This window comes from Amphibalanus amphitrite, unplaced genomic scaffold (assembly GCF_019059575.1).
Source record: "Amphibalanus amphitrite isolate SeventyFive unplaced genomic scaffold, NRLGWU_Aamphi_draft 000379F_arrow, whole genome shotgun sequence".
NCBI lineage: Eukaryota > Metazoa > Arthropoda > Thecostraca > Balanomorpha > Balanidae > Amphibalanus > Amphibalanus amphitrite.
The window spans coordinates 199028-226821 of NW_024881873.1; the positions used below are offsets into that span (position 1 = coordinate 199028).

Consider the following 27794-nt stretch of genomic DNA (forward strand, 5'->3'; position numbering starts at 1 on the left):
CACCATTGGAATCAGCGTCCAAAACTGTACCCATGGACCAGTTTTTATGAAAATCTAAGGGGGTCCGAATGTGATTCTGAAAGTGAATCTGAATGCCTCTTGGGGCCAAAGTATAATATGTGGCGAAAAACAGACTTCACCATGGGAATCAGCGTCCAAAACTGTACACATGGACCAGTTTTTATGAAAATCTAAGGGGGTCCCCCTTCGCCCGGGGATCGCCCCAAAAAACTTTGAATGCCTCTAGGGGCCAAAGTATAATATGTGGCGAAAAACAGACTTCACCATGGGAATCAGCGTCCAAAACTGTACACATGGACCAGTTTTTATGAAAATCTAAGGGGGTCCCCCTTCGCCCCAAAAAACTTCGAATGCCTCTAGGGGCCAAAGTATAATATGTGGCGAAAAACAGACTTCACCATTGGAATCAGCGTCCAAAACTGTACACATGGACCAGTTTTTATGAAAATCTAAGAGGTCCCCCTTCGCCCCCCCAAAAAAACTTTGAATGCCTCTAGGGGCCAAAGTATAATATGTGGCGAAAAATAGACTTCACCATTGGAATCAGCGTCCATAACTGTACCCATGGACCAGTTTTTATGAAAATCTAAGGGGGTCCCCCTTCGCCCCTAAAAACTTTGAATGCCTCTAGAGGCCAAAGTATAATATGTGGCGAAAAACAGACTTCACCATTGGAATCAGCGTCCAAAACTGTACACATGGACCAGTTTTTATGAAAATCTAAGGGGGGCCCCTTCCCCCAAAAAACTTTGAATGCCTCTAGGGGCCAAAGTATAATATGTGGCGAAAAACAGACTTCACCGCTGGAATCAGCGTCCAAAACTGTACACATGGACCAGTTTTTATGAAAATTTAAGGGGGTCCCCCTTCGCCCCAAAAAAACTTTGAATGCCTCTAGGGGCCAAAGTATAATATGTGGCGAAAAACAGACTTCACCGTTGGAATCAGCGTCCAAAACTGTACCCATGGACCAGTTTTTTATGAAAATCTAAGGGGGTCCGAATGTGATTCTGAAAGTGAATCTGAATCTGAGGCTGTCTTGACAGACGTGTCATAAGCATGTGTTCTATTAAACCTATATATTCAGGTTTTTCGAAAAGTCAAAAAGTTTTTGAAAAAAAGATAAATACAAATTTTGAATTTTAACATATATTATTTCCAAAATTTTCAAAATTTTGAGAATCCGAGATAGCAGTTTGATAGTGCAGTCCATTCTGAGTCCTCTCATGCAAAAAAAAATTGGATCTAGCTCAAAAACTGAGCTCTTGGGAGCGATTCCCGTGGTTCAATGTTTTGCGTCGAAATCGGCCGAGCATGACGTCACTCTGACGTCATCTCCGGCCGACCTATGATAGATACGAAGTTCAAATTTTAACACAAGGTGTCAAATTGATGCAGCCGAAGGTACTGAAAGTTTGGCGGCGATATGTCAAGCGGTTTAGAAGTTACTGCAGAAAAACGGGAAGGGGGGTTATGAATAGCCCCCCCCCCCCCCAGTGGGGCGCGGGTTAACATTAGCCCTATGGGCGTTGCATGGAAAGAATGTGACCAAAAGTCGGCGTTGATCCCCCCCCCCCTTTAATTGAAAGTGTTCCGCCGCCACTGGTTAAACGAATGCCGACCCATCCACGCATGCAGAGTTTCTACGTGAAATGCATGGGGCTTATGCCAGCTGCCGATAGTAGCTAAGTTGGACATTCGGCGGAGAATGAATGTCAGAAATGTTAATCGGAAGTCATTCATCTTTGCTCCAGTGAGAGGAAGTGTTTTGTTCACATTCTCACCTTTTTTCGTGAGTAGGGAAGCGATGCAAACGCGAAACAAAATGTACACGGCATTACGGTAAGGGATGCCTTCAAGGTAGGCTTGGGATTCTCAGGCCATTGTAGGCCACTCAGGGTCAATGTGGGCTCTCAGAAGCCTGCTTAGGATCCCGGAGATCGGCGTGGATCACCTAAAACATTTACGCGTATGTGGGGCTTTAGGGCTTTCCGAGCCCAAGGTGGGACCCTCAGAAGCCAGTGTGAGTGGCGGGCGCTAAGAGATTAGGCCCCGGGGTGAGCCTGGAGCCCTCAGATAACAGTGCGAACCATCGAGGTCTGTGGCGAATCCCAAAGGACCCTACGTAGGGATATGAGAAACATGTGGGACCCTCAGAGGCACGTGCGTGAGTCGTGACCGCTCAGCTGCCGGCTTGGGGTCAGCAAGATCTGATGCCACAAGGGCTCGGCTGAGCTATCAGAGGCCAGTTAAGGTTCTAAAAAAAATTTGAAGGCAGATCCGTGTGGGCCTTCAGAGGTCTACGTATGTATAAGATCCTTAAAGAATGGGCACCAGTGGGACTCTCAGAGGCCGGTTTGGGGCCCTCTGAAGCTAGCCAGGGCTTCTTAGGCTTCTTAGAGCTCAGTGGAGCTCCTTAGGGGCCTGCGTGAGAGGCAAGCTCATGAGCCCTGCGGCACTTGAACCGTACTTGAATCTGTCGCAGACATTTTACCAGAGTTGAGAAAGACCCCGAAACATGGCCTCGAAGATTTGTCACGCTTTGAGTAAAGTTTTGTGTCAGCTCTTTCAAAACTTATGAAAATCAGCTGTAAAATGTAACAAAGAACCAACTAGGAACGTGGATTGAAGCACAGCATTGACATATCCAAGTCTGAAGTCGGATCTTCCAGATTTTGGCGACTCCGACTCCGACTCTGGCTAGAACTGCACGCTCCGACCGGGTCCGACCTCTCAGGCATTCTCAGAAAAGTACATCCCATTTTTCCCCGACTCCTAAATCTCATCGGATCTATATCAATCTCAGGGGTGCCTGGTCAGAGTGTCGGGGGGGGGGGGGAAGCTGCCCCGCTTGCCCCCCACCCCCACCCCCGTGGCGACGTTAATGACTTAGTGGACACAGAGATAAAACAATATCACCAATAGCTGACTTTGTTCTTCATTACACATGTATATTACGGTGCCTGGAATCTTCTAAGTCTTCCAGCCTGTGCGATGAAAAACTGTTATGCTTACACGTAAAGTATGCAATAATAGCATGAAGAGTCTCATATTTTATCAGTTATCAAGTGCAGTAGGCCAAACACATGGTACGTCAAGCAACTTTTTATGCAACATAAAAACTTGATGATGCTTTCCAGTTCAGTGAGTAAAAAATTGATCACTATGTAAGAAATGATGTGGATGAATAAATTATCTCGCCTGTAATATTGTTATCATAATAATGTGTTACGCAAGAACATAAAACAACATACACCCGTACCCTCTGATGAAGCTATCAGAATCGATCAACGAGGTTGAAGCTGGAAAGAAGCACATTCAACCATGGTATGTGAACTGATGCAGGCAATTCTTACTTTATTCGTCGAGCTCGCTCCATTTTAACCCTCGATGCCCAGCGAATCAAAACGCGAATCCAAACAGCCACAAAGAAATGAAGGCATATGATAAACAAGTGCATGATGCTCTTCCAATGACAATGAAAACAATATAGACTGAGACATGTCTCGCTTAGACCGCCCCGCCCCTTGCTGTCCGGTGGGCCAAGCTTCGCACCGCTCCCCGCTAGATGTCAGCACGCGCGCGGCCGCTACATGCCGGCGCGCATCGGCGGCGACACGAGAATGACGCCGTCGCCGCGCACGAACAGCATGGGGATGGTGCGCTTGGTGGTCTTGTGCACCTCCTCGTAGGTCTCCTCGTCGATGTCAACGGTGGTGACCGTCTCCTCGACGTCTCCGAGTATCATGTTCAGGTGCTGGTCGTAGCCCTGCCGCCGTCCGTCCGCACCCGTTAGCTCAGCCGCCTGGCAGTACAACACTACAGGCCGGGTAACGGCCAAATACGCCAGCAAGCCAGTACAGAATAGATATATTATAGATAGATAGTGATGGACCATAGATCATACAATAAAACAAGTGTTTGAGATGACTATGCACTAAGGTTACCAAGTTACAAAAGAAGAAATGAAAGGAAAACATATGCAAAGCAGAACTAAAATAAAGCACTGAGATACAAAGCTGAAGCAATACAGAAATAGGCGAGCCGCTCGCACATGTACTCACATGCAGACGGCCCTTGAGTTCTCGCTCGTTGCGCATCTTCACCTTGATCCGCTCATCCAAGCTGAGTTTAATGAGATCCAGTGGCTCTTCGACAGTCACAGTTGGTGCCTGCAACAGCATTGTTTCTCAATTAGCTCATCATACAGCAGCCACCCATTCCTAATCGATGAGGAGTACCCACACCTAAGTAACCAATGGGCAATCAGATCCTACTCAACTTTATTGATACAAACACTATTTTTGTACAATAACACTATGCATTACACTATGCTATGTGAATATCTAAAACTAAGTACCTACCCAAAATTCACTCTCACCTGTTCCTCGTCAGCCATTATTGCAGTATGAGAAGCTTCTTTGGAAGTAAACAATCAGATACAATCTGAAAGCAAACATCAACATTATTTAAAGTTGATGGTAGGTGCCTACATGATAAGGAATCATGAAACATAAATGGTTACTCAAGGGACCACACATTGGCACTGGTGGATCCAGGGAGAGGGGGGGGGGCTTGCAGCCCCACTGCAAAGACGGGTGCACGCCCGAGATGCACCCAGTTTGACATATCTGCATGCATGGCAAGTAGGAATGCATGCATACAGCATGCGTCCGTAATTTGCACACATGGCAGTTGGCACGGCACATGGGAACTCAGCACAAACAACCTACCTCAGTCGGGGGAGGTTTGGTCAATTGTTGTCATTTTTAGCACGTGCTATTTTTGTCCACTGGCGGATCCAAGGGGGGCCAACTGGGCCAAAATCAGGTTTAGGGGGGGGGGGGCCAAAATGGGATTTGCCCCCCCCTTTCTGCAACTGATTTCACCCCTGTAAAATCGCCTCTGGGACGCGATCGGCCAGTAGCGGCGGAACACCTTCAATTAAAGGGGGACACTGCCGACTTTTGGTCCCATTCTTTCCAGGTAACGCCCATAGGACTAATGTTAAAATGGCAAAATCAAAGGGGGGCACGGCGCCCCGGTGCCCTCCCCGTTCCGCCGCCTATGCGATCGGCAACATGTGACAAATAGGGTGGTGGCCCTATCGTAGCACGTTGAGTCGAGAGGTGGACGTTTCGGTAGGAATGACAGAATCGCAAATTTCTTAGCGGCATGATTACTTATGCTGCTGGGGCTCCTGGATTTCCACGCTATGCTGGGGGGCGGGGGTGTTTGAACACCCCCCCCCCTTCTAACTCGGCTCCTGGGCCATGTAGCGATACGGGGAAGGCAGCGTTCGAAAGAGTGTCAAAATAATGACGAACTTAATCTGGTCACATTTTGGTCAGGTCAAAGATCAGATCACTAGAGCCCATAGGTCATCGAAGGCCAAATTTTCAGGCTGAATGTCAACAAGTTTCAACAAACCGGCGCATAACTCGGGAACCAATAGAGTTACAGTGCCCCGGAAAAGCGTATTTTATAGCCCTATTTGCACTCGTTCTGGAAAATTCTTTCAGATTTGACCCAAGGACAACGGTTTTACCTGCAGGGGAAAAACTGGCAAAATAGACGATTTTTGCGGAAAGTTTTTCTGCAATAAATTTTGACTCAAACCTGGCACGAGGTCACTTTTACGGTGGACGGTGAAAACAGGACGCCGGAGCGTATATACCTACAGTCAATTGACCATCAAGAAGTTCTCCCCTCCCTATTCCTTCTACACGCCACTTGTCACGTGCTCTATCCAAGTGAATTTCAAAAGTCTTGATCAAATCGCGCCAGGCGCCCTGTTTTTACCGTCCACCACTTCTACCGGCATCGTGTTCCTCTCGTCAAGAAACATCGAATGAACTATAAGTTGACCTCGAAAAGCCAACTTCAAAATTTGACCTCAGGTTAAGGCCATGACCTGACCGGAAAAGGTCATGCTGCCTTCAGTCGATCCGTATCGTCGAGCTGAATACACCTAAGGCGTTTTCATCGCTCTAGTATGCCTCTATGAAAAGTTATTCGCGAAGAACTGTTAGATACCTTTCGTGACGTGAGATGACCTAAGGGACATAAAGAGGGGTCACGGGAGCCATTTTCCAGTTCATCGTGGCATGTTTACTTTGTAATTCGGTGTTTTAAAGTATTTTGAATGGCATTCGTCCAAAACAGGCGCCTTTCATTTTCTTCCATGGACTTATAACGGAGAGGTCGCAAAATTGACCTGACCTTAGGTCACCGATGTCAGAATTTCGAGATGAAAATTTGGTACATACGGTTGCTCTTATCAATCGCTGAAAGTTTCAAAGCGATCTTTCACTCGGTGTAGCTATAGAGGCCTCCACGGAGGCCGGTGGATGACGTCACGGAAAATGCCGCCGGGCGCAGTCAGCTGCTGGTAGGCAAAACATTCCGTGGTAGGCGTTGCGCCACTATAGGGTGCGGCGGGAATTCGAGAGGATGGTGGAGGTTAATCACGTTTTATCGTGAAAAATGCCGACTTCTTGTGCTGCTTATGGTTGCACTTCTCGCTCTGGAAAAGATAAGGTGTCTTTTTATCGGTTCCCCAAAGATAATGACCGGTTGAATGCTTGGGTACGTGCTACCAGGAGGAAAAACTTTGTGCCCGGCGCTGGGGCAAGGATATGCTCTAAGCATTTTATCACTGGTGAGTACCTAGTTAAAAAAAAACTGTGTACATGTTTAATATGAATGTCATTTCTACGTCATACATAATTGTGGAGTCAAAATGCCACAATATTTTTGCATGGCATCTCAGGCTATCAAACATATTGTCTATGGTTTGTGAGTGAAAGTTGATCCACCACCTAGACAAATTTTGATATATTTATTCAATTACAGGGGCACCAGTCAGTGAGAAAGGGAGTCCTGACTGGGTACCAAGTGTCTTCAACTTCCCGTCATCTCAGCATGCCAGCAACGTTGGGATCGGCGGAGTGAAGAGAGCAGAAAGGGCCCAACAAAGATCAGCTCAGAAACAGCATGCGTCTCTCCACCTGTCGGCTTCATCTGGAGATCAAGATGAAATGTGTACAGCCGAAGAACCAGTGTCTCAGGTGAGCTACAAACATTGGCTACTTAGGTACCTACCAGTTCAACCAGTTTTCCTGGCACCAAGAAGTAGGTAACTATCTCTATTTTGTTGATAACAATGCCTACTTTTTGTTATCTTGCAGGTCAGCATTGAAGAGACCAGAGCTGCAGAGGCACTGCTGGAGATGTCAGCAGCAACTGGCACCCGTGAGGTTGGCTGCAATACTGATGGTACATGGGGAGAAAACCACAAGACAGTCGTCTCAGCTCTACTTGATAGAATTCATAAGCTGGAGGCTGAAGTCACATCGTTGAAGGAGGAGTGTGAGCAGCTGTTGAACAGCAAAAAGCATAACTCATTTGAGACTTTGAAAGAGAATGAAGAGGAATTTAAATTTTATACCGGGTTCCCATCCCTAGCAATGTTCATGTGGTTTGTAAGGGTTCTTTGTCTGGGGTGCGACCTTAGCAAAATATCCAGGTTGTCTGTGCACAACATGGTTCTTATGGTGTTGATGAAGCTCAGGCTTGGGACAACCAATCAGGATCTTGCATGGCGTTTTGGTGTAAGCAGGTCCTTGGTATCAAAGATCGTTCAAGGAACCCTCAGTCCAATGGCTGCAATGTGCAGGAGGCTCATCATCTGGCCATCAAGGGAAAGCATACAGGCCAACCTCCCTCTCTGCTTCCGTTATCCCGAACTTCGAAAGGTCAGAGTGGTAGTTGACTGCTTTGAAATTTTTACAGACAGGCCAAGGCATCTCACATCCAGAAAGAAAATGTTCAGTTCCTACAAACACCATAACACATGCAAGGTTCTAATTGGTGTGTCACCAGCTGGGGCAATTACATTCTTGTCTCCAGTCTGGGGAGGTCGATCATCAGACAAAAAGATCACACTGTCATCTGAGCTCATTGACATCCTTGATCCATTCGATGTGGTGTTGGCGGACCGGGGGTTTACCGTTTCTACAGAAATGGCTCTGTACAATCTCAAAGTTTTGACACCAGCATTTGTTCGTGGTCAAGCCCAGCTTCCTAGGGCAGAAGTAGAGAAGTCTAGGCTTTTGTCTCGAGCTAGAATCCATGTTGAAAGAGTCATTGGTAGAATGAGAACGAAGTTTCGCATTCTGAAGTCTACATTGCCAGTCACCATGTACACGCAGGTAGATGATGTTGTTTGTGTGTGTGCAGGTATCATAAACCTGCATCCAAGTGTGGTTCCGTGAGATGCCCCAAAACTCCATGGAATGCATGATTAGATGGTACTAAGTGCTGGTAACATGCTCCGATCATGTATTGAAAACAAACTCAATTGAGTTTGTTTTCATGACAGTGACATTGTTGATGAATAAAACAGACTTGCAAATGATTTGTGTGAGGTCACAAACAGATGTTATAGTTCGTAATCAGCATCACCTGTAGCACCAGCATCACGCCATAACCCAAACCCTTGTTATAAAGATAAGCTAGCACAAAAGATATATTTGTCAGCCAGACAATGATGATCAATGCAGCCAGCATAGCAAAATCAACACGACCATCTGGTGTCAGTGACAGAACAACCTACATGTGCACTAATGGGCACCCGGCACAGTCGCTAGCTATGACATCACTTCAGGAGTGCTGGCACAATCTCTTTCACATAAAAGGTTTCAAGAACCTTCACCAGGTAGTCACCCATGCTCTCCATGTACTTTATCACCAGAACATGGGGCTTCTGCCCCGGCACATACACACAAAATGCACATGACTTTAGCCCACAGACCATCATCTGTCCCTGCACCTGCATCATGTACGGGTGCTCTGCTTTGAGGTGCCCATTCTCATCTAGAAACCCAGCCTCCTGCGGAGACTTGTCCTTCAGGCTAAAGGGGCACTTCACCTCCAGAACCCATGTCCCACAGCATGCACACTCAATGATACCATCTGGGGAGGCAGCCAGGTAGGGGTGGTCAGGGCTGACGAACAGCCCACACTTACGAATTGTCAGCTCACTATGCATAGAGCTCAGAACCCCTTCTACAGCAACACAAGCATCTGCCTCGTGTGTATGTCCCCAGACTACAGCAGGCACTGTAAGCTTACAGGACGCTGGCTCCACGATCTTACGCACCAATGATGCACTCTGTCGTCCCCCCTCGACATGGCTCACCACCTCACCAAACACTGAAGCAGTCACCCTTCCATGCCTCTGGTTAAGCCACTCCTTCGATCCTCCCTGATCCACAGTAGCTCGCTCGACGTTCCCTATCACATCACTCGGGTACATCTTCTTCAGTTTGTTAACCAGCATCTCACAGTACTTCCTCGATGGCTCAGCATCACTAGGAGCTATCTTCTTCAAGATGGAGAACATCTTGTAGATGGGATATGGCAGCTCAGTCCTGCCATCCACAACATCACCACTGACTGGCAGAGAGCTTTGCAGCGCACACCCAGCAGGCAGATCCTGCAGCTCTGTCTGAAATGCAGCATCAGACATGATGAACTCGACGCTGCTTCGCTTGGCAGGAATGCCCATGTCTGCTGCAATGTCAAGGACCTTGCTGGGCTCCACCTTCTTCGTAGCTGTCTGATGATTCCATTGACAGGCCTTGCTTGTTGGTGCATTCTCTGTCAGTCCGTGGAGTACGGCTGCTTGGATCTTGTAGAGCACACCTGCCACATGGCTGCACACTTCTCCAAGTCCTGCCATGCATTGGCAGTGGGCAGACATAACACTGCCATTGGGGTGGCAGAGCACCCATGCATTATACGACTTTGAAGCCGTCTGACTGGCCTGTACCTCTGCCTTCACGAAAACACCACTGGTATCCACTGAGCAGAGCTTGAGTGGGCCAACATGACTAGACAAAAACACATTCCAAGCATCTAGTGACTTGAAAGCTTTCAAGTTGTCGGACGTGAAAGTGCCAGAAGTGGAGACCAGATACGCAAATATATCTGGAAACAGCACGAGTGGGAGCTTCTCGAAACTGTCCGAGATCCAGTAGGCCTCATCGATCTTGTACGGATCAGGAAATACCTTCTCTCCCAGGCAGAGCTTTGCTTTGTATCGTGAGGAGTCGTACATCACGAACAAAAACACAAACTAGAGAAAAAACTATCGAAAACAGCTCTCACAATCCGATAAACCACGAGACGCCAGTGCAAATGGCCGCGATCGCCCGGTTTGTTTTGCCTACCAGTCAGCGTTGCCAGTTACGAAAAATAGTTTGTGACGTCACCGTGGAGGCCTCTATGGCAGACATGGAAACCTTTTATGAGGTGAGGTCACTTTACGTGACCTGGCGACCTGACCTTGAGTGCCCTCGGTCTGAAGTTTACACATATGCAGACAAGATGTATGATCATATTTGCCAGAAATACCAGGAATGCCAGAAATAACCCGCGCTCCAGCAGGGCGCGGGTTAAACTTACCATGTAGCGTGTTTTTCGGGGTAGGGTGGGTAATCGGTGCACCCCACTGAACTCTATAATATGTGCACCCTAAAGGCCTGGCTACACTATGCGTTTTCTGCGTGCGTTTTTGCAGGTTTGCGTGTTTTGCGTAATATCGTTCTAGGAAAAAAGTTATAAACAATATAATTTTTACTTTGGTTATATACAAAAGCTAATATAACTCTTATGTAACTAAAATTTAAGGTGAAAAACATCACAAAAACGTAATATCGTTCTTTTTTCTAGAACGATATCACGCAAAACACGCAAACACGCAAAAAACGCACGAAGAAAACGCATAGTGTAGCCAGGCCTTAAGCCTCAGCTTGGAGTTTTGAATGGGCTCGGAAAGTGGCCGGTTTTGGCCCCTCCCTTTGAAAATGGCTGGATCCGCCCCTGTTTTTGTCACATGTGCCAAAAATGGCAACCATTCTCTTTTGGTCATCAAAATTATGTTTTTGATCAATATTGATCATTTTCGGAAGCTGCAAATTGAAGTTCCAATTTCAGGCCACAAAAAGTGTAAACATCAACGTTGGACTAACTACCATACAAACAATGGCCAGATTAAAGCTGGTTTATTCTTCTTGCACCAGGTGGCAGCACTTCTTTTCCAAAATCAGTGCTTGTATTTCCAAAGTCGTGATTTCCTCGCTGAGGAGTGAAATCGGCTTCATCGTTGCCAAAAATAGCTGATAGCGTTGTCATTTTTGGCACATAGCTGCCAACAATGGCATGTGCTAAAAATGACGATTGACCAAATCTCCCCCGACTCAGACTGACCTGTAAGATACCTAGTGTAAGATACCTCCTATAAGGTGGCAGCTAGTCTACTATGCTTACTAGGTATTTATACGATTTATATACACTAACAAGGCCCTAAAACATATACCCATATACACTGCCACACCACTGGGTAGCTAACAACACAACCAAGGCTGGTGATTTTGAAGACCTTTGCCTATCAAATCACATATTTTCTATGGTGAGAATCTACTTCTCCATGCTAAATAACGTGGAAACCATCAGAGGCGGATCCAGCTCAGAGTTTTTGGGGGTGCAAACCATAAAATTTATCGATTCTTTCCATGCATCGTCCATAGGCGTAATGTTAAAATTATGCCGTTTGGGGGGGGCAAATCCCGTAGCTCAGTTGGTAGAGCGTTGGACTCCGCGTGGTGAGAGCACGCGTTCCCGGTTACAACAGTCCGGGTTCGAAGCGCGACGGGCGCTTGACATTTATGGGCCTCCTGACAGGTATGGTTGCGGTTGGTGGCAGGCCGTAGCCAGGTGAAGTCAGTGAGGGACCGGCCGTGTGCGGCTGTGTGCGCACGTTAAACTTTGGACTCTAAATTCTGCCATAGAACTGGAATTGCGCGATCTGAGGATAGAGGGCAGGGTCACCGCAACAAGCTTCGCTTAGCGGTGGCTCTGTCCTTGTGAATCCTTCCCATCAAAAGGTTCGGACTAAATTTAAAAAAATGCCCATTTTGCCCCCCCCCCTGGATCCGCCACTGGAAACCATCATGGAAACACTGAAATGGACAATAATTTTTGATATATCACACTCTGATCACACTTATACGGCCTTGATCACACTTATACCAACCGTATTTCGTACAAGCAAGCAAGCAAGGCCGTATATCGTACAATAATCTCGCCTCGTACAACGAAATACCACCGACGCCATTTCTCGATGTTTACGCGCGAGTTCAGTGTTACCAAGGCCCTATATACCAGGCAAGGCTATATAAACCAGGTAGAACGCTCCGGGAAAAAAGTAGGAAACAATAAATTAGTTGCGGCATTCCCTGATGACGCGAATGTGGGTCAGCGGCCGGCGGCCGGCGGCCGCTAACACTGTATGAGGATGAATGCACGGAACTTTTGCTTGTTGGAGATTGCGCTAGGCAGTTAAATGTTAATGTTAGGATATGTTTCGAAAGTAAATTGAACGACGCTTCGAACGCCGTCATTGAATTTGCGATACGACGACTATTTGTTTAGTTAGAGCCAGCGAACTTTTACCTTCCGACCGCGCGGGGAGGCAATATGGTGCCACACTGACGGTTTTTACGACAGCTCAAAATTCTTTTGAGCTAGAGAGCTGAAATTTGACATGTCCAATCTTTTGATCAAGCTGGATCTTCTGGTACAAGTCGCATATTTAAGGTACGTCAGGTTGTTGACCTATGTTGTCGCTCGTGAGCCTCTACACAGTCCAAAAACAACGCAATTTCTGAACACTCAGTGCCAAGATATCCTTCACAGAAAGATGACACTTGGCAGAAAGAATAGCTGTCAGTTTCTTACCGTTCGTATGTGTCGTGTTTTCACAAGAGTTTAGTAAGGTCAGGTCCCTCACGTCACCTCCCCTCATAACTCAATAGGACTAGGTTTACTATCATCATAGAAGCGTTTATATCAATCGCCGGAAATCTTAGCCAATCCCACTGGACACTGGATCCATACCCACATGGGGCCCTCCTGACTGGCCACTCCCTCTGAAATCCACAATAACATTGGGCTGCGGCCATGGTTATGTATTAATGCTTTTCACTAACAGAAATACAACAACTTCAACCAGCACAGTGCACGCCGCCACAACAGTCCGACCCACGTCCCTGATATCGACCAGCACTCGGCCGGATGCACATATGCGGAGCCAATCAGTCCGAATGTGACCTGCAGCTTACAATTGCTGTGTCGCATGGCGCATGGCACAGGACGATTCCTAGCAGCTGTCGGCTGGAGTGGAGAAACAGCACGTTGTAACACACCAACACGGCGCCGGCGACAGAGCTCAGCAGGTCTGGTTGGAGACTGGAGCCGGAGGTAAGGGCGGACACAGGCACAGACATTGCAGGACAAATAACAGGATGTCAGTTAGGGATATAATTCAAGACGAATGATTCAAGACGGACTGAAATAATGCACATTTTGCTCACTTGGATACCAACTTCAAACTTGACGTTTATAGCACCACGGAAACAATGGCCACACATGAAATAAACAAAAGATGAGGTGTTTTTAACTCAAGGAAGTAAATAGAGGTTGCATATGATGGAACAGCCCGACGTGCAGACAAGCCCATATTTTTGGCAATAGCTATCAGCTGTCCTATTCCTCTTCTCCCTTCATCAACTACTGGACACATCTGAAGCATCATATAATATAGGTACCACCAATGTCCAATAACAAAAGCTTGCAAAGTAGTTTAATGAAGCCAAGGGAAATATGCCTACATCATGCATGTAAACTCAAAATTACACATGCATGACAAAGGAAGCTTATGTAAAGAGAAGAGTTGGCAAAAGCATTTCATAGTTAAAATTATTTAAAACTGCACACAGGGCAAACATAAAAAGCAGCAAGTGTGCTGTTCTGTTATGCTAAGAAATAGTCCAAAACAAAACGCATCTTTTCATGTTTGAACTGGTTGTTCTTCTATGCCACTTCATCCATATCTTGATTACAGATGGGCTGTTGCTGTAGGCTGATGAAGTGACACTTGATTGCCTTTGTGCGAGCTTCAGTTGCAGCCTCCTAGGTACTGCACTGGAAAGCAGATTGAATTGAATGCCTCTGAAAGATAGGAATAAGGCATAGTTAGCTGTAGTAGTGTCAATGATAATAGACATGACATTTTTGTCCTTTGACATACACTTGTTGAAGTACAAAAAGGTACAAAATAATTATTGGTTTGTTTCAAGACACGCACACTGCGCAAAGCCGCACAGACATAACAAAGGCATATGAAATTGGTACACATAAAACTTGATGATTAAAAAGAGCAAAAGTCGCAATAATAATTGAAGTTAAACTTACAATCACAATCATTTGATTTAAAATGACTTGACATAAGTCACAAGACGCAACACTCCTATTCACTTAAGAAAAGTTTTTTATGCTTTCATTATCCTCCACATATCAACCAGCTTGATACCAGGCTGTGCAATAGTGTGTAAATAACCCCATGTTGCCATTTTATTAGAGCAAGTAGGGTTATAACAACAATGCCAATGTCAAACCCACATCTGCAACCCGTACTGCAGTTTCAATCACCTTACAAGCACACCTTCTGGCAGTTTGATAGGCAGAATGGTCATTACTACTTTCTCCTCATATTCAACACATATTTCCTTTATACAGATACAGTTTAGACCTAGTTATGGCAAGCATTTTCGAGAAAAGATATGATAAGAGCCCAAGACAAAGGTCGAGAGAAACAACACCAACATAAAACACCGACTATGTAGCACTAATACTGTCAAATTCATAAAAGTATATACATGAGTCGATCAGAAATTCACTGTAAATTTCGAAAATGGTGTCAAATGCCACTCAAATACGCCCATTCGCATGTACGAAGCAATAAAACACTGACCTTCAATTCCACGTGTCATTCTCCATAGGCCACTGTGTATTAAATAACGCGTTCACTGATCGCAAAAAATGAGACCCACATATGACGCGTTTGCTACCAGCCAATCAGCGCTCGAGATGCCGAACGCTGATTGGTGGAAAGGGCCGTCGTAAGCAGTCCATTACACGTTGTTTTCCTTGAACATGTGCGTGAGCGCTGATGCTGCTCACGGGCTGTTGCCATTTTTCGTAATGCTGAAGGCACGGGAGCGAACCCATGGATTACTGAGCGATTTTCGAAGCACTGTAGAATGAAATCTGCACAAGATATATCAAACTTAAGTATCTTATCTAAAAGAGCAGACAATTTTCTGCAAGTTATCTATAACGTGTTTTTCGCTAAATCTTTTGCTTTTTTCACAAAAGCGTAAAATGTCCCCCCATGTCTCCGCAGCCTCCCTGCCGCCGGCCGCCGCGCGGTCGCGGTAGTGTAGTGGTTAGCGTGCCCGCGCAGTATTCCAAAGGTCCCGAGTTCGAATCTATGCGGTGCGGAACTTTAATTGCAATTCCAAGCTGAATATACGCACATCCATAATAAATTATTATTGGTATAGCTAAACTGTCACCAAGCTATCCATATAAATTGACTTCACCCAAAATATCGGCAAGATTCTATTAAAATATAAATTCAAATATGGCGGCTTGGACTGCCGCGTGCGTTAGGCTCCGCCCATAGCTCCGCCCACATGCGTGACGTCATTCGTGTTAGTGGACACGCAGAGAGATAGGGGACGGGTGTGTACTGTGTATCAAATGTACCCAAGTACAGTCGGACCCAGAATCCAACGGGACCCAAGATTCATAAGTACCCAGGTGCCTCAGGCTATACGGAAGTACCATAGCGACGTTGGGTCCCAAGGTCCAAGGTTGCCAGAATATGATTGGCTGAGCAGGCAGACCAATCGAACGAGCTGTTAGAAACTACTGTACCTCAGAACACTCTCTGACAGTGGGCAAGTGCGGTGAAGAGTTCGCATACCAAAGTGACCCTTCCGGAGGACCGGCGGCCGGCGCCCAGTCAGGTAACAATGGGAAGGGTCGGAGGGACGGCCCGCCGCGCCGCACGGTGACAGCTGATTCCCGGGACGCTCAAGTGTCGCCTGTCAGACGCGTCGCCTGCCTCCCCCCTCCCGCCCCGCCGAGCCGCACAAAGCAGCCGGACCCTGTCGCGGAACGAACCACCCGACCATGCTGTTATCATCGGCGGCGAACTGAACTGAATGTCTTTCTGAGTCGTGGCGCTGACCAAGCCTGAATAACCGGTCATGCTTGCGTATTTCATGCTTCAGCACTGCTGTGAGCCATATTTTATGATTGCGGATCTTTCGCCGCAACAGGGGGGGGGGGGTTGATGAGGTTTTTCGCGAATAACTCGCGTAAAAAGGGGCCGATCGCGACGAAACTTTCAGTACCCTCGCATTGATCAATTTTACACCTACCCTGAAAATTTCATGACCCTGACCCAAATGACCTTTGACCTGTGACCTCTTTTCCGAGACCATGTTTGGCCGGAATCGCGATTCGGCGTATGTCGGCTCGCATTAGCCGCGCGTTTGCAAGCTTTTCGTGGTTTCAAACGTTCAAACATGTGATTTGATGTTGCTCCCATACATTAGGGTGGGTGTCAAGGTCACCTGAAGGTCAGGTCAGGTCATTGACCTTTGGTGACCTCGGGTGACCTCGGTTCACCTTTTCGAGTTTTACATGTTTCTAGCCTAGTTTTTGGAGCTGAATTCGAATTTAGCAATCATTTTAACATTTACGAAGTAGTTTTGGTGCCTTCGTAACATGTTACGAAGCTGTCAGAGGCGGTTGACACGTATTACGAATACCCGTCACAACCCCTACCGGTTGACCTGACCTGACCTGACCCGACCTGGTCTAAATGCTTAAAGACATCATCTCTGATCAAAACTAACACGATATTCGTGATCGTGAAATTACAGGTATGGTAAAACGTCCCAACTTTGGTTGTCACCTGGTTATGAGTATGAGTTCCGTTTGTATAGATAATGCATTTAATATTCCAGTTTTGGCGGTACTACTCTATTATTTAGGTAAGCAGAAACGTATTAACGTCAGTAACGTGCTTTGGGAGTATATGATTGGATGGAGAACCGTTACAAAAACAATACTTCAGCATTTGCAAGCAAAGCTACCTAGCTCAATAAATTCACCCATTGCAAAAAAAAAATATACTGTTTTCAATATCTTCGTCATCTATTTACCCCAATCAGCAACAATGCATCACAATATAGCCATTTCTGGATTGTGGCAAGCAAATAAAATGGTCAAGGCTGAAACAGATTTTCCGCAGTCAGGAAATCGCATGCGAGAGCCTATTCAAATACATTACAATCCTTCCCGCATCAAACGCATGCGGGAGGTGCGTACGATTGATGCGAGCGTGATTTAATCAATTTGAATAGGCTCTCGCATGCGATTTCCTGACTGCGGAAAGAGTCTGTTTCAGCCTTATTAGAAACCATGCCGGTGCGTTTTGTGAATTTTACAATGCTTGTTTGTAGCGGTATATCTTATATTTGTCATTTATCCCGCGTCGTAGTCAATATTTTCAATTGCTTCACGTGCTAAGAGAGAAAATTATCAGATGTTGAGTAAATGATTTGTTTAACAGGTTCTAGACGTGTAACAGTTGTTAAACGTCTACTGTGACGATTAACAAACTGTTAAACGTCTAGTAGACATTACATGAAATATGTCGGCGGCACGGGATAAAATTATTAAACCGCTCGTAGGTAGAAAAATCTTTTAATCGTCTCGCCTATCGGCTCGACGTTTAAAAGATTTGTTGTAGGGGAGAGTGGGGCAAAGCGGCCACCCTAACGCTTCTCACGATGCCAACGCTTGATTTTTAAACTAGGAAAGATCGGTGGTCACGCTTTTGCGAGGCTTATATCTCAGCAACCACTTGACCGATTTACATGCGGTAATTAGTAAAGAAGCTTCATTCCTTCTATCAAGTATTGGATTATTCCTGATGAATGTGGGTGACCCCTTATGCACGTGCTACTTGCAAAACGAAGAGGTGTCAGTTTTGTAACAATTGCAATATCGGGCCGATTGCGCTGAAAGTTGGCATGTACAGGGTGTCCCATAAGATTGTTCTCACCTAAATTTTACTTTTAGGCGTACTCTTGTTTTACAACACGTTCAGCGTAACTCGCAAATTAACCCGCGCCCCACTGGGGTGGGGGGGGGGGGGCTATTCAATATTCATAGCCCCTGCCGTTTTTCTACTGCAATAACTTCTAAACCGCTTGATGTATCGCCGCCACACTTTCAGTACCTTCGGCTGCATCAATTTGACATCTTGTGTCAAAATTTGAACTTCGTATCCATCATAGGTCGGCCGGAAATGACGTCAGAGTGACGTCATGTTCAGCCGATTTCGACGCAAAGCATTGAACCACGGGAATCGGTCCGAAGAGCTCAGTTTTTGAGCTAGATCCAATTTCTTTGCATGAGAGGACTCCGAATGGACTGCGCTATCAAACTGCCATCTCGAATTTTCAAAATTTTGAAAATTTTGAAAAATGTTTGTATTTAAATTCAAAATTTGTATTTTTATCTTTTTCAAAAACTTTTCGACTTTTCGAAAAAAAACGGAACACATATGATATAAAAAAACGGAATACATGCTTATGACTTACCTACTCTATGCTTGAGGCTCAAAAAACGGAGCGCTGAGGACACCAGTAAGGTCATGTGGACTAATTCATGATCGAGATGAAACACTCGCCTAAATCCCAAAACGGTCTCATAAGCGCGAAAGACAGTGCCTCCTTTTCGCCCCTCTTGGTTCCTGTTCAAAAGGCCAGGGCCACGGTATTGTGGGGTTATAGGCGCCCAGGTGCTAACTAAAGTTGCACGAGGTACCCCAAAACTAGTTTTTTTTTACGAAGACTGGTTCACCAGAAGATCTAGGGATCTAAGAGAAGCTTCTTAAAAAGCTCATATGTTTTTCTGTAATTATCGCTGACGAAGCTTCAGGAGCCAAATATTCGATAACTTTAGATATAACTTTCTGGCTCCTATTTCTGATTTATATTATGAGGTTACTGGTTATTCTTATATTATTATTATGATCTAAGAGAAGTCTCTACTTTCCAGCTTAACTCGAACCGCCAGTATGGACTCAGTTTTGGAGGGGAAAATGGCATCAGGGAGATCGGTCGGTCGGTGATACATTAAAGCATTGAGGCAATGATGATGACTACACGTTGACGCTTTGATTTAAACATAAATTAATAGAGACTGATTCTATTCATGTCAATACCTTAATTGGTTTCACCTTGGTACGGCTACCTACCGTCAACCCCTACATCGTAGCAGGGCCTCGTCTAACATGTTAACTGGGGGTGGGGGTGTGGGGGGGGGGGCAAACCCCCCGCAGTCACAGGCCTGCCCCCCCCCCCCCCAGTCAGGGTAAAAATGTCAAACGAAACATGGATGCAATGTGAGCATATTGATATACGCGATTAGTACCTCTCACTGTTTTCACGTGTTTAGGTATCTTGTTTACCTGATAGCATTGTTTTTTTTCCTTGGCTCACTGCTCAGCAATACGTTACATTTCGGGTTTTCAGGCGACCTAACTCCGTGTCCCGCATATTATCTTTCACGTATTCTCCTGTTGTTTCTGTCCTCGGGGCGTCAATCTATTGCTTCTACCCATCGTCGGCCTCACTACGCGACGTCGAACTTCTAGCTGAACGGTCACCGGTGTGCGGCAAGAGTAGCTCCTAATCGTAATGAAGCAGGCTCCCATTCTGGGTGATCGTAAGTTCAGCTTGGTGGTCTGTCTCTGGGGACAGGAAAGACTAGTGTGGGCTACCAGAGGTCAACGTGGGCCAGGAAGCTGGCATTGGCCATCAGAGCTCGGCACCTGACGCTCATAAGCCAGCGGGGCCCATTAGAACCGATCAAGGCCATATATACAGGGTGTCCCAGAATTACCCGAACATTGTTAATTGGCGTATAAAATAAGGCAAACATGATTGCGCTTTTTCTTTTTACCGTCCTATATAGTCAACTAGGGTGGCTGTCAAATAGCACATGCAATAGATCAGCTTGTTACAAGATCAGCCGACAATGATGGAAAATGCTGGTCTCAGTTGTTTTACGGGTCTCCCGGAACTGGGTGTAGGCCTGTTTTCTTTGACCTCTTGCCGGAGGATATTACGATCATATAAAGATAAACTTGACATCAAAGTGTTCCCAGGCCATAAGGTATTATCCCCCAAAACAAAAATTTCTGCCTACACCACTTTTGCTGCGTTTTTTACATCTGGAGTGGAGAAGCTCCATGTCTGAACATGGCGCGACCTTTGGCTTCCAACAGATTTGGTTTCCAAAACAAACCCGTTCATGGCCACTTGGTTCACGGCATCCAGTTTTTGTACTGGTAGAGTATTACCGCAGTAGTACTCTGTGCTAACGGTTGTCTTTGGGCCATCATATCAAGCCCAATGAGTGCACGGTGGCTCAAAATGTCTCACAATATGATTTTCGACGGGTGCCTGGCCGTCTCTGCTGTTGGGGCGTTGTAGTCATCTGACGTCCACACACGCCTTTTTCGGGCGGTTCGAATGACATAATACCTTCGTTAGACCACAAAGTGTGCTTCAATATACTGTTTTGTTGTATATGATATGTTTTTGGGATGAATTGTAGTGATTTGCGCTGCTTTTCCCGTAGTTTTCGCATATTTTTCTGGCGAAGGACCCCAACTTCCAAAATTTTGTCGAAGATAGTGGTGCAAGGTAGACTGATGTTTTGTAGATAATCCTGATCTATTGCTTAACTAGTTTTTAGCTAGATCGGTGACGTTTGTTGTCTATGACAAGCAACCACCTGTTTGACAACTGGTGCATGGCCCTTTTTGGCCGAGCCCAAGCTTGTCAATCAGGTTTATCTCTTGCTCTCTCTCGCTTCGTTAGCTGATATAATTGCGCTTTGCTCAATCCTAACTGCATGCAGATGAGCTGCTGAAGCTCTCCAGCAAAAACCATGCCGAAAGTCCGTTTACAAAGTTGAGAACGGGAGTTGAGTTCACCATGGTTGCCTGTTAGTGGCTTAAAGGGACTATCCCACCTTTAACATGGGGTTTGAGTTGAGATAGCCAAGTTTGCGGCGAGGTTCAGAAACCACTATCTATCTAGGTTGCAACCCCCGCGGCCTCTTGGTGTTGAAGAAATTCGTTCCCTTCATTTGAAAATGGGCCTTGTACAAGGCCCTATCTTCAACATGGAGCGACCGTTAGTGTGACGTCACCTCGTTTAGTCATTCTGATTTAAACGGGCTTGTTCGTTGAAAAATCGCTTAAAACTTGGTCTGAACTTTGTTGTGGTGCCTACAGAGTAAAAAGAATCAGCTTTATGACAGTAATGTGGCCTGGGGAAGGAGGTAATTTTGGGCTGTGACGTCACATATTTGAAAGTTTGTGTTTGGAATATGGGAAGCCTAAGATGTTTAATGAAAAATAAATGCCAGAACCGTGTTCCTGGTCATCCAATCTATAAAGTCGGGCACAATTTAACTGGTTTTAACAACATTTTAGAAGGTGGGATAGTCCCTTTAAGCTGAAAACGGAAAAGGACTACTCTTAAGGTGCCCTGACACTTGCACGACTTTTGGTCACGATTTTGTCGTGGCAAGCCGTGCCATTTTTGTGCACGAGCTGGGATGGCTCCCGCACTGTTCACGACTAGTGCACGACCAGTTCACGACGATTTCACGAATAATTCACGAATGCGTGCCCATCAGTGTCCACATTGGCACGGACTGGTACGACGAGTTCACGCATACTTTCCGCATAGTTTGCGCATAGTTTACGCACTTCACGCATTGGCACGACAAGTTTGCGCAATTTGTGCCGACTTGGGCATGCCATATAAAAATGGGACCTCCCATTCACTAATGTAAGGCGTAAGCTCCGTGTCCTGGCAAGACCCATCGTGACCTCCAGTGACACAAATGTCCTGACCGTGCCTAATGTGACCAGTTTGACCTGGACTGACCTATCGTGACCTTGGCTGACCTCTGCGACCTGGCGTGACCCATTGTGACCTCATGGTGACCTCTGTGACCTAACCTGACACCGTGTGACCTAGTTTGACCTCTTTGAGCTGAAATGACCCGTTAAATATGCACATTTTCGGTCGTTACTTCCCATCTAGGCGTCCAATCGACTCGGGAAAAACACCAAACAATCCCAAATTTCGCGCTGTGAAGCAAGCCGAGATCCACACATAGGCACGGGCTGGTAGGACGAGTTCACGAATACCTTTCGCATAGTTTGCGCATAGTTTACGCACTTCCCGCACCGTCCCGACGAGTTCACGACGAGTTCACGAACAGTTTGCGCATAGTTCACGATCCGGTTGCGAAATTTTGTCGTGACCAAAACTTTGAACATTTCAAAGTTTTTGCCCCGACATGGCACGAAGTCACGACGAGTTAACGCACACTGCACGTCAGTTCACGACTAGTTTGCGCACGGGCACGATTCGATTCGTGCCAATGCGTGCCACAAAATCGTGCAAGTGTCAGGGCCCCTTTACTTGACTCTGGATAATAGGGGAAGCCGGGGGAAGCCCGGGCGCGGGGGAAGCCCGGCCACCCCGTTTCCGGCTAAATTATTCACAATAAAATGCTCAACTATTTGTCCTTTCAGCGTGGCAGCTAAGGTAACGCCAGTAAAAAAGTTAAGGCTAACAAAAATTGCATATTGTTAAAGTTATAGAGCAGAAATGATATTTTAAGGGTTTTTAGCTAAAAAGTGAGATATGTTGCACTGTTAATGTTATACCATACAGTACTAATATTTATACGAATGTTATGTAAGGACCGTTTAAGTGTTTGTAGTGAGGGGTGACGAGGCAGGCTGGCTTAAGTATGACATTTTTTTCGAACATCGCAGTTCTAAAATAAAAATTAGCACATTGGGGTAACCCCGGGCGAGTGGCCAAGCTTACCCCCAACCGAGAGCAATGCCACTAAACCACTGTTTTCCATGAGATAATAGGTACTGAGCAGGTTTGGTTTACACCTAGATCAAAGATAAATTTCGAAAATAAACATGTTATCATAGACAAAGCCAGTCATGTCACTTAAGGTCAACTAGGGTCAAACTACGTTTTTGCAGATAACGCGACAGACAATGAAGCTAGAGCTTCAAAAATGGTGTCGTTGTGTTCTTCTTCATCAGCCGAGTCGAATGATATATGCAATATGATGCATTAAGGCAAAAAGAAAAATAAATTTTAAGGAATTTTGAAATACACATTTTTTGTCAATTTTGCATCACGATTTTCATCGACCTGTACTGTATATGTGGTAGACGCTAGCTAAAATACCAGTAGTGACATAAACTCTTAGATGTCCAGAGCTAATCAGTACCTTAGTATTTCACTTTCCGTTAATATTTGGAAGACACATAATGGTTTCATCAACTCGTTGTAAAGCGCTGGGGAGGTGGCCGGCGTTACCCCTATGCCGGGCTTACCCCAGAAAAATCAACACTTTTTTAAAACTCGATTTTCTCAACCTTATACTTATTAGAGAGAGAAGATATATGAAAAATTGACCTCTCCTCGACATTTAAAATTATTTGAATAGCCAAATATTACTGTATTGATATTTCGACCAACAGGTCTTCTTCAGAATAAGACAGTGTACACAAGTGTATGAGAATACAATAATTGATGCAGCAGACTTATTCCCGCGGTTTTCAAATTCAAAAATTAGCGCGGTTTATCTCGCGCTCATAAAACAGTGGTACAACCAGTGGTACAAGAAGTTGTTAAAAAGGTTGTACCCAAGGCCCTAAATACACTTTGTAAAATACAGTGGTTGTATACACAGTGGTTGTACCACTGTTTAATGAGCGCGAGATAAACCGCGCTAATTTTTGAATTTGAAAACCGCGGGAATAAGTCTGCTGCATCAATTATTGTAGGTATTCTCGTACACTTGTGTACACTGTCTTATTGTGAAGAAGACCTGTTGGTCGAAATATCAATACAGTAATATTTGGCTATTCAAATAATTTTAAATGTCGAGGAGAGGTCAATTTTTCATATATTTTCTCTCTCTAATATTCATAATGTTCCTCGCAAGAGCGCTCCAAAGAAAACCTTATACTTATTCCACGAAACCGAATTTTTGGGAAAACACGGCCAATGAACTTAGCTAGCTAACAGGATATCAACATTTTATACAGCACGTATGGTATGTAATAAAAATGAAAAAGAGCTTACTATGCCGGGCTTCCCCCGGCTTCCCCTAATTGATTCGAGTCGTTACCGGCCACCAAAAGCACACAGTCCCCAAGCTCGATAGCTAAGGGATATCTTATAAAAGTATGATGCTTGTATATCATTAGAAGCGAGCGCAGTCGTACTTTTAGCCAGAAAATAAATGTTCGGGTAATTCTGGGACACCCTGTAGGAACCGATGTGGTTCGCAATAAAATATATGCGTTCGTTTTAAATTGCTAAGATAAGGTCAATGTTCAGGTCATTCGAGGGCATCCATTGTCCATTTGGCTCGATTATTCTAAAAAAAAAAAATATTTGATTTCAACGTTTTAACTTTACCTTGCACGAACAGAGGAGCAGAAGCTCATACAAATAAGTGATGGCTCCCTTATAGCCATAACGGGAGTACGATTCTTAGATAAACGGAAATAAGTCGTTAAATTTGAACTCCGACGAACAGTAAAGCATCCATGAGAGGCTGAAATCGTTTACGAATGACCGACTTAAAAAAAGGTGTAGCGGGTCCAAAACTACGGTTTCATTCTTTACATGCTTATTACTGTCTGGTGGGGCAATGTGAGAGGGGTTGTAAACTAATGCAAATACAGGGTGTCTCAAAAGTTCGTATACACATTTCTTATGCCCATAAAGCATATAAGAACCGGCCAAAAATCTAAGGTTTTTGTGTTTGTGTGCACACTAGACAAATATGCATGCTTTGACAACTGATTCGGGAGGTTGGAAATCAAACCCTTTGCTGTATCTCCAAAAATATTTGCCCATACCGATTTTCGTCGCTCCGTCAGCTGCCGGAGGCTGATAAAAGGTTACCAGCTTTCAAGCTCTTGTAAGGGAATCCCCTGCAGTTTCTGCGTCGGAATTAGGTTTGACGAGCTCCCCGGCAACATCCGCTTCTCCCTGAAAGCCGACAGCGTGCATCGACACCATCCGTGAGTATTTTGTAGGTCTTCTCTGGCGCTAACTCCTTCATGAATGACTGGCGCCGACCTCCCAAGCACCATTTTCCTTTTCAAAACAACCCCATTCCTGAACAAATGGGAAGTGCCAGGGGAAAATTTTTCGCAGCATATCGTAGAAGAATGTGTCGGCCATCTGTTTCTTAGACACATTGTGCAAATTTTGCAAATCCCAAACGCTCGTCATTCCCCATGCCAAGACCTTCGCTGGGTTGCGGAGTGTTTTCCTCAGGAGAGGTTCTGCTTTGTAAACGGCCAAAACCTGTCCATCGTGTGGTTTTGTCGGGATTTTGTGTCTAAAAGAAAGCTATTCGCTCCAGATCTGCCTCTTGAAACTTCGTAAGATAAAACTTTACATTAATTGACACTTTTGGAGGGTCAGTTGTCCTTGGTATTGGTGATTTTCGTGTTATTTTCCCCAAAAATTTAGCGTTCTAGATATTATAAACAATTTCAAACGATAACTTGTCTTTATTTTACGATGACCTGCAATTTTTGAAACTGGGTAACCTCTATTTGTGAGCTTCTTGTCGGTTTTCAATAGTTATGCCTTCATTTTCAGCTACTTTCCGGAGCACGAGTCTGCTGCCGGACGAGGGTCGTTCAAAACGCTGTTAGTCTCGCATGGTTTTGTCCTTCAAAAATTTTAGCCACCGTTTTTATTAGATAATCATCATGTTGTACTCATCCTCGCCGACACTTTGTCATGTGTCATTTCCGACTTAACCATTCCCATTACTCCTGAAACAGAGAGTTTCTCAGCCGACCCGATTTTGCGACCTCCATTTTCATGCTTGACCCATGGTCAGAGATGAACCCTTTTTGTGGGCTGATGAAGGGTCGAATGCGTTTGAAAACAATGAGACTGCTTGAGGAAGGTTGTTACCAATGCACATGCAAAATTTCGACTGTTTATTTATTGTTGATTCAGAATTATTGACAAAAAAGCATGGCTGGTACCTGTCAACGAACTTTTGAGACACCCTGTACATGGGTTGGATGGTCTACTTTTTACTTATTTAGTGTTAAAAAAGTTCATCAGGTTTCAGGATTTGTGGGCACAAACTATAGGTACACGCTATAAACAAGGTCATGTAAAGCGACTTGATTATGTCAACAGTGACACATGTAGGTACGGCCAGCACTTTGCGGTCCAGCACCGGGAGCCCGGCCGCAGCCGGGAGGGCGGGGTGCAGGAGCGCCAGACCGTCTGGGAGGTGGCGCGCACCCCTATTCACAGCGCAGGCCCGGCTCGCCTAACGGTCACCGCTGCCACTACCGTTCACATACTCCCCCTGTCATGAGACAGCAGGGATGGGAAGCTGATTGATGAGGATACCCTTGAGGTGGGTCCGAGATTTGCTCCGCTGCCCGGTACGCTCTTACAATGGGCACATCCGATGGTCGGCTCAGTGGCGGGGCCCGTCCCTTGCGCTGCCCCGGCCCACCGGGGGACCTCCTGTGGCGACACTCAGTCATCCATGAATTGAGCAACTGGTGCAGCCCAAGATGAAAGCTACTAAAAATCAGCTATAAACCTATTTTAACCAGATCGCACCGAATGTCACAAAATGTGTTCCAGATAACCGTTCTAAAAATGGGTATTATCTTGTCATCTACACACTTCTTTGGGATAAACTAACTACCTGTGTTTACTTGCTGATAGGGTGGGTGTCAAGGTCACATGAAGCTGCGGAGACGATGGATTTTAAGGTGACTCCGACTCAGGCTCAGACTCCGACTACGGCAAAAATTATCCGGCTTCAAAAATCGCCTCCAACTCCGACTCCGGACATTGCCCAGCAAGTCCATATAATGAAATAAAATTTATTATCAGATATCTTTTTGTCTTGCCTGAAGCGAACTTTTGCGCGTTCCAAGGCCAATGTTGCAAATAAGTGCCTACTTTTTAAATAGCATGCATAAATAAAAACAGGTTTTGACGCAGCAGCCTTCTTCAGTTTTTTTTTTCAATGAAAACGCTGGTCCAAAACGGGGGTATGTCCTTAGCTTCAACAAAATCAGATTTTGAAAGGTCAACAAGCAAAATATCATGAAGCAACCAGGTGTCGGGCATGACTTTGAGCAATGCAGTGTTAACTTCGGAGTCGGAGTCGGTAAGATTTTAGCGACTCCAACTCCGACTCAGGGCAAAACTTCCGACTCCGACCGACTCCGACTCCGACTCCGCAGCCCTGGGACTCAGGTCAAAGTTATTTTCCTTAGATGACCTCGTTTGGCGTTTCAAAACGTCTCAGCGTAGTTTTTATGAGCTGATTACAAATTAAGCACAGATATAAACATTCCGGAACTAGTTCTGGCAATATGTTACAAAACTGACAGCGATGGTTTATAGTTTATACCTAATGGATAGCCGTCGGGACGCCGGTTGACCTGACCTGACCTCGTTTGATCTACTCAAATGGATGAACACATCATCTTTGATCGTAATAATTCTTAAGTTCGAAATCAGGACTCCAGAAACATAAAGCATCACTTTTAGAAGTTCTACAAGATCTCGATTTTCCCGATATTTGGTCATTGACCTGACCTTCGGCTTCCAGGTCAGACTAATGACCTATGTACAGGGTGAGGC

The 27794-nt window shown here is 45.4% G+C and overlaps 2 protein-coding genes across 6 annotated transcripts; one reads left to right on the forward strand and one right to left on the reverse strand.

The window, feature by feature from the left end:
* Positions 1-3361: 3361 nt before the first annotated feature.
* Positions 3362-12239, reverse strand: LOC122390015 (U6 snRNA-associated Sm-like protein LSm3). 5 transcript variants are annotated; one of them, XM_043382575.1, is made up of 4 exons: positions 12217-12239; positions 4403-4467; positions 4086-4193; positions 3362-3790 (listed from the first exon to the last, which is right to left on the reverse strand). In XM_043382575.1, the coding sequence occupies exons 2-4, from the start codon at positions 4418-4420 to the stop codon at positions 3611-3613; spliced, it is 306 nt and encodes a 101-aa protein (XP_043238510.1). In that variant the 5' UTR covers positions 4421-4467; positions 12217-12239; the 3' UTR covers positions 3362-3610. The 5 variants fall into 5 exon arrangements, with proteins under 5 accessions (XP_043238510.1, XP_043238509.1, XP_043238506.1 ...); XM_043382574.1 differs by having other exon boundaries at positions 12181-12230; XM_043382571.1 differs by lacking the exon at positions 12217-12239 and adding an exon at positions 12134-12193.
* LOC122390013 lies at positions 6348-8437 on the forward strand. The gene is made up of 3 exons (XM_043382568.1): positions 6348-6682; positions 6877-7091; positions 7212-8437. The coding sequence occupies exons 1-3, from the start codon at positions 6508-6510 to the stop codon at positions 8295-8297; spliced, it is 1476 nt and encodes a 491-aa protein (XP_043238503.1). The 5' UTR covers positions 6348-6507; the 3' UTR covers positions 8298-8437.
* Positions 12240-27794: the final 15555 nt, after the last annotated feature.

Coding starts and splice junctions, on each gene's coding strand:
- LOC122390015 (XM_043382575.1), bottom strand. Junction 3,791..4,085: donor AACTCAAGGGCCGTCTGCAT/GTGAGTACATGT, acceptor GGACGGCGGCAG/GGCTACGACCAGCACCTGAA.
- LOC122390013 (XM_043382568.1), top strand. CDS start 6,508: ATGCCGACTTCTTGTGCTGCTTATGGTTGCACTTCTCGCTCTGGAAAA. Junction 6,683..6,876: donor CTCTAAGCATTTTATCACTG/GTGAGTACCTAG, acceptor ATTCAATTACAG/GGGCACCAGTCAGTGAGAAA. Junction 7,092..7,211: donor CCGAAGAACCAGTGTCTCAG/GTGAGCTACAAA, acceptor GTTATCTTGCAG/GTCAGCATTGAAGAGACCAG.